This window comes from Prunus mume, linkage group LG2, assembly GCF_029339155.1.
Source record: "Prunus mume cultivar Tortuosa linkage group LG2, ASM2933915v1, whole genome shotgun sequence".
Lineage (NCBI taxonomy): Eukaryota > Viridiplantae > Streptophyta > Magnoliopsida > Rosales > Rosaceae > Prunus > Prunus mume.
The window spans coordinates 14128862-14140972 of NC_142699.1; the positions used below are offsets into that span (position 1 = coordinate 14128862).

General features: G+C 38.8%; 2 protein-coding genes across 3 annotated transcripts; one reads left to right on the forward strand and one right to left on the reverse strand.

The window, feature by feature from the left end:
* Window positions 1-1463: 1463 nt before the first annotated feature.
* AUL1 (auxin-like 1 protein) lies at window positions 1464-8104 on the forward strand. 2 transcript variants are annotated; one of them, XM_089044918.1, is made up of 8 exons: window positions 1464-2065; window positions 2529-6249; window positions 6344-6410; window positions 6531-6628; window positions 6715-6780; window positions 6862-6951; window positions 7398-7574; window positions 7752-8104. In XM_089044918.1, exons 1-8 carry the CDS (start codon window positions 1731-1733, stop codon window positions 7785-7787), a joined length of 4590 nt encoding a protein of 1529 aa, XP_088901044.1. In that variant the 5' UTR covers window positions 1464-1730; the 3' UTR covers window positions 7788-8104. The 2 variants fall into 2 exon arrangements, with proteins under 2 accessions (XP_088901044.1, XP_088901045.1); XM_089044919.1 differs by having other exon boundaries at window positions 2532-6249.
* Window positions 8105-8222: 118 nt separating this feature from the next.
* Window positions 8223-11002, reverse strand: OTC (ornithine carbamoyltransferase). Its single transcript, XM_008222608.2, is given in 6 exon segments — window positions 8223-8522; window positions 9147-9163; window positions 9166-9421; window positions 9511-9642; window positions 9850-10184; window positions 10699-11002. Coding segments are annotated over 6 exon segments (1137 nt in total). The 5' UTR covers window positions 10913-11002; the 3' UTR covers window positions 8223-8339.
* Window positions 11003-12111: the final 1109 nt, after the last annotated feature.

A 12111-nucleotide genomic window follows, 5' to 3' on the forward strand; every position in this document is an offset into this window, starting at 1 on the left:
CACAATACCAAATTTATAATAATCTTCCCATATCTCAAATTGGAAGTTCTGTTATGGAATAAGGTGAGGGGATCTACCATCATTATTTTTAAAAAAATATATGAGTGAAATTAAAAATAAATAAATCGTTTATAATGAAATAAAATTGAGGATATGGAGGAGGATAGAAATATAAGGTGGTGGCTCTGGAAGCTAATGACAAGCAGTCATGAGGAGGATGAACAGGAATAGGAATTAAATAGCTTGAAATGAGGAAATCTGATAAGTGTTGGAAGATGGATGCGTAGTCCTTAATGGAGTTATAGTAATGATGAGGATTATGGATACTATAGTTGAGAGACGGAGGGATTGTTACCGTCAATTTTTAAAGAAAATTACAAATCTATCCTCTAGCTGATGCGGCTTGCTTTAAGTCGTTAGATGATTTGAATGATTGAGATTTTATGAAATATGGATAAATGCGTATTCTCTAAATGCAAATACTCGAGATACCAACTGGTGTACCATTTTTCTAATAGAGGTATGAACCATTGTATTGATGGGCACCACCTTTATTAGAGAGATGATACACAAATTGGTCTCTATAGATACAGAAAAACTTATATGAAACGGGGATAACATTGTTTTGCTATCCACGTCCAATCACAGAATGTCACGTGGAAAAGTTATCACAAGTGATATACTGTAATTGGCCAAGATAGCGAAATAATGATATCCCCGTTTCATATAAGTGTTTCTCTTAAAGATGATCTCCCTAGCATGAGAAATTATAGAATACTACGATAGTATGGAGAAACACTTATATAAAACGGGGATATCACTATTTTGTTATCCCAGTCAATTATGGTATGCCATGCGTGATAATTTGTTCTCATGACAAATCAGTGATTGATGGAATAGCACTGTTGCTATCCCCTTTCATACAAGTTTTTATGGATAGTATGACTATATAGTACATTTTGTACACGTGTTATAATATATGTGGACAACATGGTTTATTTTCTCATTTTTAAAAAATAATATCAATAAATATCCACTTATATTATACGTGTATAAGATGTAATACATAACTATACTACTGTAGTATTCTATAATTACTCTCCAAACATGAAGCTTTAAAAAAACCATATACAAGTAAAATTCAGTGTATTTTTCGCTGGGAATGTTTCTTCGTGTTAAAGAGGCTTATCTGCTTAATTTTGTGTGCACATACATGTTCCCTTAAATTTTTGATAAGCTACTAAACGGACCCTGCCATGATGCCATCAAAGATTATCACACATTTGTTCGACCGATCTTCCAAAAACACCCCCAATTTCTGTTATAATACCAAATATAACCCCCGTGTCGGTGTCGAAGATTTCGTAGTGACGCGTTGGACTGGAAACAGCTTTCTCCCACGCAACAGTAAAGAGAGCCAATCAGTTTTTCGACATTAGGGAGTCTTAAAGCTCACTGTTTTCATCACACTAACCGGCTACGCCGGTCACCTAGCCGATCTTTTTATCTAAATCGCCGATTAATTTGAGTTCCGTACTCTGACAGTTAGACCGCATATTTTACCTCATTTTCCCGGAAAATTCACTCATTTCATTTCTCTCATCCAGTATTCTCTCTTCTTCTCCGTGCTCGTGCTCGACTCTTTAGATTTTGCTCTGCAGAGAAAGAACACAGAGAGGAGAGGAGGAAGAAGAAAACACGGTGCGTGCTTCTCACCTGCCAGTCAATCAATGGAGTACCAAGCTTCGTCCGTGGCTCTCTCTCAGAAGCTCTCCAACGGTCACTCCATGTACGACGGCGTTTTCTCTTCCCCTGCATCTAAGTTTAAAGTCTCGGCTTTCTCGTCCCGAGTCGAAGACTACACCGAGATTTTCGGCGGTTCTGGTGCTTCGCGAGGTTCGTCGATCCCAGTTCTTGAAGTTCCGGAACTCCATGAACGAAAGGCTTCAGTCGATGTTCGGAGCTCGAAGCTCAATTACTCAAATGTTTTCAGTGGCTTCGGAGATTCGGATTTCGGAGTGCCTTATGAAGAACTCTTTGCGGAGCCAAAGAAAAGGGGAACAAGGTACATTTACTCTCACTAAGTTGGATTTGAGTCTGCAAGCTCGTTTCTTCTTTTATTCAATATTTTATCCGGCATGGAAATGAGTGATTTTTTTTTTTACAATTAAGAGGGCTCGTTCTTTGAATTTTGATTCTTTTTTAGTATTTATGTTGCTGTCATTTAGGAATGCCTTGCATTTAAATGTGGAGGAGGATTCAACAAGAAGGTTGCAGTTGAAATTGAACAATTAAGAATTTCATGCTCTATTTAGTTTAGGAGTAATTGTCCAGAAAATAGTCCAGAGCAAGAATCAAGAGCTGTTCTTTTAGATATTGCGCTGTTTAATCAACTTTATTCCCCCTCCCCGTATTGATATCGATTATTACATCCACTGGAAATAACCAGCAGATCTCATCAAAAAATAAAAACAACTTTTACAGCTGCAAAAATTCACCTTTCTGGTGTGTTTCTTCCTTTATTTTAGCAGGACACCAGCTGAAAGAAGGGCCCCTTCAGAAGTGACAAATCCTTCTAGTTGCGAGGGGAATGGTGTTTTATCTCATGAAGCATCTTATCCATCATTTGATGGTGCCAAGAAGTTCAACATGTCATACCATAAAAGCAACCATAGAAGCAAAAGTTTTACAGGTGGAACAATGCTCCATGCTGTTCCAGCATATACGTGTTTAGTTGATGAAGTCACTCCTGTACGTGTGACTGAAGCTGATAAACCAGTACCCAACAAAGAAAATGTTGCTTGCACTGACAATAGTTTAGGTGAGAGAATAATGGACGGCAACCATTCCATGAAGGCCACGAGAGACCACCTAGCTGGTGATGCTAGCAAACAAACTTCTTGGGGAGGTGCCAAGGTGCAAAACAATTATGATCAGGAAAGATCCAGTTCAAACGATGAGGTATTTAATGCATGTGAAATTGGGGAAGGACGAACTTGTCTTTCAAACAGATCACCAATTTCAAGTTTGGTGTCTGAGGACAAGGTTAAATTTGAGAAACCAATGGCTTCTACCTTTGGGATTTCTAAAAGTGATTATTTTGAAGGTTCTGACAGTGTTCATTCACCACCGTACTTCGATGAGGAAGTAGACACAAATTCTATTGCTGCTGCCTCTGCAGCTGCTTTGACAAAGGCAATACAGGAGGCTCAAGCGAGGATTAAAATGGCGAAAAATTTGAAGGAAAGAAACAAGGCTGGTCTGCAAAATCATGTCAAACTGCGGTTTAACAATGATACAAAACTTGAGGTGAGAAAGGGTGATAAATTTGTAGACAAAGCAAGCATACCCAAAGAGAGGAAGACTCAGGCGTTACATGAAGAAGTGGCTGTTCCTGTCCATGTTTCTACTGGGCCAGAACAATTAACTGCAGCATTTGAAGATGTGGATAAGATTTCTGGTGCTAAGGAAGCTGGAGAGGAAACACAAGAGAAGGAATCTAAATTAAGTCAATCAGGTCAGAGGCAGGAAGAAGCTGATGTATCAGAAGCAACAGAACAGTTTTATGAATTTGATGATGCAGCTGAACCTGATGTCTCAGAAGCAGCAGAACAGTTCTATGAATTTGCTGACACAGGTGAACCTGATTTATCAGAAGCAGTAGAACAGTTTTATGAATTCTCTGACTCAAGTGAAACCCAGGCTATGACATTAGAGCATGAAGAAGCGAACACTGCAATAAAAATGATGCAATTTGTGGATAAAGATGAACAGGAGAAGAAGAAAACAACCATGGAAGCTTTTGAAACCCCACAACTAGGTGGTGAGAGTTCACAAGCAGCTGAAGAAGAAGAAAACAGAGAAGTAGAAAAAATATTTGATGCAGATGGAGGGCAATCTAAGTATGAAGAACATTGCAGTGAATTTGCAACAGCTCAAAAGGCTTTTGATGAGGAAGAAAATGAGAAGATACAGGAAGCTGCCATAGATCATGAAGAGTTAGGGAAGCTTAAAGCTTCCCATGTAATGGAAGAATATAAAGAGAAACCAGGAGAGCTTGAGAAACAAAAAGGAGACAACAAAAGGCTTGAAACTCAGGAGTTACAGGATACTAGACATGTGAAAAGGAAATTGATGGCTCAGGAGCAGGTTGAATTTGAGAAGATGGGCAAGGAGGCTTGCAAGCAGGAAGAACATGAGAGGGAACAAAGAGATGTCCACGGGGAAGAAGACACTGAGAGGAGCTTCAACAAAGATAGTGGCCAAGAAATCATTAAGGAGACACCTAATGACTTTAAGGATGAGGAAGATTTTGAGAATGAGAGGAAGTCTGAAGGAAATGAGAAGGTTCAAGACACCAGAGAAAATGAGAAGATACTTGAAGGGGCTCCTTGTCAGAAGAAAGAGGATTTAAAGAACCAAGATTGCAAGTTTGAGACAATTAAGATCCTATGTGAGCAGGGTGAAAGTGAGGACCTAAACAAAAAAGAGGGGCCCATCAGTCATGTAGAATACGATAGAGAGGTAGAAGCAACTCCGAAGGTACCTGCACATGAAAATGATGGAGGTAGAATAGAAGTTACTGAAACTTTAATTGAACTCAAAGAGAATGGGAGCCAGTCAGAATTGGTTGAAGAGGATAACGGCGTGGTAGAGAAAGAGATACATGAAACAGAGGGATTGGCTCCAGGTGTTAAACTTCCTGAGATCCTAAAGCAAATGGAAGATGCAACAGAGATCCATTCTTCTGACAGAAATGGAATATCTGCAAAGAGAAATGACATGGGATTTGGCGAAAATCAAGATTACCAGTTTGCCAGAGAGCCCGAAATAGTATTGAATTTAGGAAAGCATGTTGAAGAATCTGGAGATTTGGATAAGGATATGATGGAAGCTGAAGTTTCTGCGAATCATGAAAAGAACAAGATTAATTCCAAGTCTTCACATAGGAAAAGATGGTCTGATATAATAGACGTTTCTGAAACTCTGATTAAACTCAAGGAGAATGGAAACCTATCAGAGTCAGTTGAAGAGGAGAATGCCGTGGAGGAGAAAGAGATATGTGAAACAGATGGCTTGGCCCTGGGTGTCAAACTTGCTGAGATACTTAAGGAAATGGAAGATTCAATAGAGACCCATCCTTCTGATGAGAATGATATAAATATAAATAGAAATGCCATGAACTATTGGCAAAAGCAAAATGACCAGCTTGCCAGAGAGCCTGTAGTATTGTACAATTTAGAAGAGCATGTTGAAGATTCGGAAGAAATCAATAAAGATACGATGGAAGCGGAAGTTGCTGTGAATCAGGAAGAGAGCAAGAATAATTCCAGGTCTTCTCAGAGGAAAAGGTGGTTTGGTGATGGGAAAAATACAGAAGTAGCTCAGCTTTCTCACATGTTCAGAAGAAAAGGGGGAAATGTGCTACTGGACCATGAAATGCGGGCAAGCCTATGTACAAAGGGAAATAAGGAGAAGCATGAAAAACTGGGGACAAACCAAAGGTTAGAAGAAAATGAGGAGAATCAACAAGCAACCCTGACAAAAGAGAGTGAAACCATTGATACTTCACTGAAAGAAGTTGAACAAGAAAAAAGTGAGAATTGTCAGACAACCTTCACTGCGGAAGAGAGCGAAACCGAGCATAGTTCACAGAAAGATGTGAGAGAAGGAAAAAACGAGAATCAAGTGACCCTAACAACACAAGAGAGTGAAAACAATTACACTTCGCAGAAAGAAGTGGAACGAGAAAGAAAGGAGAATCAACAAGAAACCCTGACTGCAGAAGAGTGTGAAACTAGTGACTGTTTGCAAAAGGAAGTGGAAATAGAGAAAGAGCACCAGATACAAAAAGCAAATGCAAAAGGGAGGGAAAGGGAAAGAGTAAAGGAGAGGAAAGCTGTTGAAAGAGTAATCCGTGAAGCTCGTGAAAGGGCATTTGCTGAAGCCCGAGAAAGAGCTGCTGAAACTCGTCAAAGGGTAATGGCTGAGGCCCAAGAAAAGTTAGGGAAGACTTCTGGACAGGTTAATGATATTTCCTTAGCTGAGAAGGCTTCAAAGGAAGCCAAACTGAAAGCTGAACGTGCTGCTGTGGAAAGAGCAACTGTAGAGGCTCGAGAGCGTGCCTTAGAAAAAGCATTATCCGGGAAGGCTGCCTGCGAGGCAGGAAAGCAGACTAAAAGGTCTTTGTCTGAGAAATTTTCTGGTGCTTCTAGAGATGATGGACTGAAGCCTGGTGTTTCTCCCTTTGTGAGTATTTGTTCTATTATGCTGTATTCTTACCAGGTATCAAGAAGCTTGTCCTGTGGCATCACAAATTAATGGATATTAAAAATTCTTGCAGGATCCAGAGTCTAAAGGTTCATTCCCTTCAAGCACGTCAAGAAACCCAAATTCTTCAAATCACAGTGGTATGTGATATCGCACAGTGCTGTCATAGATTTCAATTATATTCCTTGATTTCATAGTTATAGATATTTTACTACGTAATTCTCTGCAACTTCTGAAAAATTATGTTTTCCTTAATGAAGATCCTTACTCTGCTGAGAGGTCTGGTGGAACTAATGGTGAATCAGCTCAAAGGAGTAAAGCTAGGTTGGAGAGGAATCAAAGGACGGCAGAACGTGCGGTATGCTTCCTGGTCTTGCTCGGGTTTTGAATATACATTGCTGACCTGTAATGAGCTTGCTTAATGTTTTTTCCAATCTCCTTCAGGCTAAAGCTCTTGCGGAGAAGAATATGCGTGATCTTCTTGTACAGAAAGAGCAAGCAGAGAGAAATGTAACTTTTTTTGTTTATATGTAATTTTTTTGCTAACACACGAAGTGCTTTCTCACTCTTGTGAATACAATTTTATGTCAGAGATTAGCAGAAGCGCTTGATGCTGATGTCAAAAGGTGGTCAAGTGGGAAGGAGAGGAATTTGCGGGCACTGCTTTCAACACTACAATATGTATGTGCCAGCCTTTTTTCTATTCATGTTTGGTATTAATACCTCCTGCTTCTACAACTTTAGATTGTTTTGGGATATATATTAAATAGCATTTGGATTGTATGTAAAAGTCCTTTCCTCTGCGGAAATTTCGAGTTTTATATTAGCCCTCTCCTAATTTGATTATCTTGTGGAGCATGCTAGTAAAAGCATGAAGGTATCACTCTCTGCCTACTCACCACTTTAGTTTTGTCTAATTTGGAAAGTGCTATGATAACCACGTAGGGAAAACTCAAGGATGTTCAAATGATGCTATGTTATATGGTTGAATGACATTATTATTTGATTTCTCATGATGAGAAGTTGAATGTCATTGGCATTGCTTTTAGGTTCTTTTGAGTTCATCTACATTGAAGATTCAGTTGTATCATTAGCTGGTTTTAACTTGATGTTTATATAACTGGCAGATCCTCGGCCCGGATAGTGGTTGGCAGCCAATTCCCCTGACAGATGTCGTTACAGCTGTGGCTGTAAAGAAAGCTTACCGTAAAGCTGCTCTCTTCGTTCACCCAGACAAGTTACAGCAACGGGGTGCAAGCATCCAGCAGAAGTACACTTGTGAGAAGGTGTTTGATCTTCTAAAGGTGCGTTGCTGATCTTATTCTGTCCTTGAATGTGAATATGTATGAAATTTAAGGAAACATGCGTTCAAGCTGAGCGATGAGACTTGAAGCTGGATTTAATACATGTAGTAAATCTTTCTCTTCTCCTTTGAAATGATATTCTTATGTTCTTTATGGTTTGTGTTGTCTTGTTTCCAGGAGGCGTGGAATAGATTCAATGTGGAAGAGCGGTAGGCTGCTGCGGTCGTTTCATCTCGGAATAAATAACATTATTAGGAAACCCATTGTAGGCTGCAACTCAATCAAACAGTTGCGCTCCGCAGGGCTCTTTCGAGATTACAAGCTGCCGGCCGGAGTCAAGCTTATCTTAATTCTCAAAAGAAAATAAAGATATATCCTCTTTTGGGCTTGTCTTTTCTTTTGTGGGTCAGTAAGTATTTGCTTTGTCTTATACGAAGGAGAGAAGGAAATAAGCAAATATCTGACCAACTCTTGCAAGAACAAAATGGCATTCATAATCGTTCCTTCCAAGTACTTAAAACTAAACACAATGCGTTTAAGTTTGCATCCGACTGGTTCCGACCACGCCACAGAGAAAACAACAGACGAACAACAGTGTACAAACCCGAATGAACAAAACTCTGCACCTATTTAAGCTAAAAGTATCTCTAAACTTAAAACCTCCTTATATTGTTTAAAAAAAGTTAAGGAACCTTCTTATATTGTTGTGAATACAACTGGTACACAAGGCACTTTCTGACTTCCATTACTGGGGCTCATATGCAATTAAACCCCAAGAAGATGAAGCATGACAGCATTCTGTGCATGCATGCGATTCTCAGCTTGTGGAAACACAATTGAATTTGGGGCCTCAACCACTCCGTCAGTCACTTCCACTCCTCTTTCTGCTGGTAGACAATGCATGAAATAGGCTTTTGGCCCTGCTATCTTCATAAGATTTTCATCCACCTGTAGTAACAGCACCAAATATAAGTCACATACATAATCAAAATTGGCTACCGACTGAACGAATATGATAAAACCTATTCCATGACACATCCCCTCAGAAACATATAGGTCATGCAAAAACAATCAGTGCCATTTTATTATTATTATTATTTCTGCCAAACGTTAAGTAGAATGATGCATCACTACGCAAGTTTTTATTTGTAGATCAAACCAATCCAAACTGAGATCTCAAGACGGCCCCAAACTCAGGCCAAAGCACTGCATGTGCGAGCTCAACAACAAAGGACTCCTGACATGGTAGATTTGAACTATATAACTTCAAGTGTCAGTGACAGACTTTCTGTTTACATCAGCTACAGATTTCACTTTCTCCTAATACAAGATAGTTTTCCCTTATTTTGGATTTAAGGATCTGACCTCAAATCTGAAGTATAGAGTTTGAATTGTTTATCAAACTTGATTCTAACCAAATTAGAATCTCTGCTATTCTTCCTCATTCTACTACTTCAAACATACAAACCCCTTTATATGGAAGCATGCATTTTCTTGCGATGATAACAGATTCATACAAAGTTCACTATGTTGGCATACAATCCATTGAAAAGGTTTTGAAAAGCAATATACCTGAAATCCTTGGAAACTTGATGGCGATATGCAGCCTCCTCCTTTTGCCCCATGCTGGCCCACACATCTGAGTACACAACATCAGCTCCTTTGACTGCTTCCTTTGGATCATTTGTGATCTCAATCTTGCTGATGCCTGCCTGTTGCGCCTTCTCAACTGTTTTCTTATCTGGTTCAAAACCTTTGGGGCAGGCACAAACAAAGTGGAAAGGAATAACCGAAGCCATCAACAACCAAGAGTGAACAATGTTGTTTCCATCTCCAACATAGACAACCTGAATTTGTATAGAATTTTCAATCAGAAACTATAGAATTCTAGGATAACAAATAAAACAGTATTTAGCAAGCACAACAGTGGACCGACCTTAGTTCCTTCTAACTGACCAACGTGTTCGATGATAGTGAGGACATCAGCCATAATTTGGCAGGGATGATTGTAGTCTGTCAAGCCATTGACAACAGGTACAGTTGCATATTTAGCCAAGTCAAGGATATCCTGCAACAAACAGGTAACATAAAAGCCTCTTTTATGTACATTAATATCAAGGGGAAACATTCACAAGTTTCCATGATAAAACTTGAACACATGGACACAACATTCGCCATAAAAAATACTCTAACCTGTCCGAAACAGAACTCTAACTAATTTACGTAATATTATAACCTTTTAACAAATTACAAACATAAAAACTCACCACAATACCTGATGAGCAAAGACACGTGCCATAATAATGTCATTATAGCGAGACAAAACACGTGCCACATCCCGAGTTTCCTCCCGCTTACCCATCTGAATATCATTAGGTCCTAAGTATATTGCATGACCTCCTAGCAAGAAAAACCCAGTCTCAAATGAAACACGTGTTCTCATAGATGGCTTTGCAAAGATCATAGCCATAGTCTTCCCCTTAAACGGGAGATATGTCCTCTCTCCTGATTTTAGAAGTGCCTTGACCTCCACAGCTCGATCTAAGATCTTTAAAATGGTAGATTTGTCAAAATCACTTATGTGCAGAAAATCCTTCAGTTCTGCTTTTGCTGGAAAATAAATAAACAGGGAAAGGGGGAGTCAGAAGACAACTGATATTACTGAGCCATATGATCATGCTATAATTTGTTTTGAAGTATCATTCTGGCACCAAGTCACCGCAGTCATCCCTTCATCTCAAATGTGGCTCTTATTAATACAAATGTGGCTACACAATCTCTCACATAATATTGGAAAATTTCTTATCAGCCACGCAGTTCCAGTTGCCTCATGTCTAATTTTCAACCAAAAACCCTAATTTCTAACCAATTTGATATTCACTCACCGGGTACACTTAAATGCCTACATTATCCAAGAACACCACCATTTCATTATCTTCGAGTATGAATAAATCCCAAATCATAATTCAATCACTGTACTATTGCTATTTGTATCACATTTTTACAAATTTGTTTCAACACAGTGTCTAAACCCTTAATTTAAGTGTATCAAGCGAAAGCACAGCGATTATCTTTTACTTAAGCTAGTAAACAGTCAAATTAAGAACCAGAGACGAGCAATGACCTGTTCCATTGTCTAGGGACGAAGGTGGAGAAGTAGCAGAGGAGGTCTGGCACGAAATTTTTGGGAGTGTCGCCGGAGAAGATACGGAAATGCTGGTGAACTCGCCGGAAAATCGAGGCGATCGCCGGAGATTTTGCCCAGAGAAAGAAGAAAACGGAGAGGAAAGAGAGAGTTTGTCTGATCGGACCAAAAGGTGCGAAGAAATCGCCGCCATTTGCTTTTGGTGGGAACAATCGAGCTTAGCGTATGTGCTTTTTTTCAATTTCAGGGATTTTTCTTATAACCACCACGGCAAGAGACCCAAAACAATCACGGGGCTTTATACCAAAATACTTTTTAAACTGAAATTACATATACACCCTCCAAACAAACAAAATTCTCACCATAAGAAAGATCCACAGTGTGTAAATTCGGGGGTGTAAACCACTTTTACATCTCCTTTACATCTCCGGGGGTGTAAATACTTTTTTTGCTCCAATGGAAAAGATGTAAATTTAATATGTATAATTGTTTTGTTTGTCTTAATTAGTTTTTGTGTTAAATTTGTATTTTATGTTTACTTTATAATTTTATTTTATTTTTTTTTGTATTAGGTTAATTTTAATTTTTCAAACAAATAGACCTAAAAATATTTAAATTCGGAGAAGATATGATTTCATCCAAAAACATTTGGGGGAGCATGAAAACCACAAATGAGCAAACAACATGTGATTTTTTTCCAGTAATTACTGTGTGGTCTCACCTTTTATGTTGACTTTTCTTCATTTTTCTTCTATTTTCTAGGGTGGCCCCGCCTACAAAAGATGTAAAAATAGATGTAAATGTACATTTTATTTTACATCTACATGGTGGTGATATATATTTACAACCCTTTACATCTCCCCATTGGAGACGATTTTGGTGACAAAGGATATATATTTAACATACACCCTCCCATTGTAGATGCTCTAACCATAACCAGCACCATCAACATGATATTATCATAGCATTTCCATCTATTTGCCATGGCAAAAGGCAAGAAGATGCAAGGGTTGTTATTACAGTGTCTGCCCTAAGCAATTTTGTTTGTTTGTTTTCCACCCATTGTCATGGCAACTCAAAGACAACCATTATTCACATGAGATATGAGGAGAAGAATTTGGATAGTGTTTGGGTGTGGAAAGTAAAGAATATAGCTAGGTATTTATAAATAATAAAATATCTGAAAATTTTGCTATTTTTTCAAAAAAAAATTATTTAACTAAAAAATTCGTTGTTAACGTCACAGCCCTCAGGACAACACTTGTTTTTGCCTCGTGGAACCCACACCTTGCATGGGCTGTTTTGTACCACTAGAAACGGCTTGAAGGGCTTAGGCCCCCTCTTGCTAGGGTGAGGGGTGCAGTGAAAATGCTCTCATGCCACATCCTATGT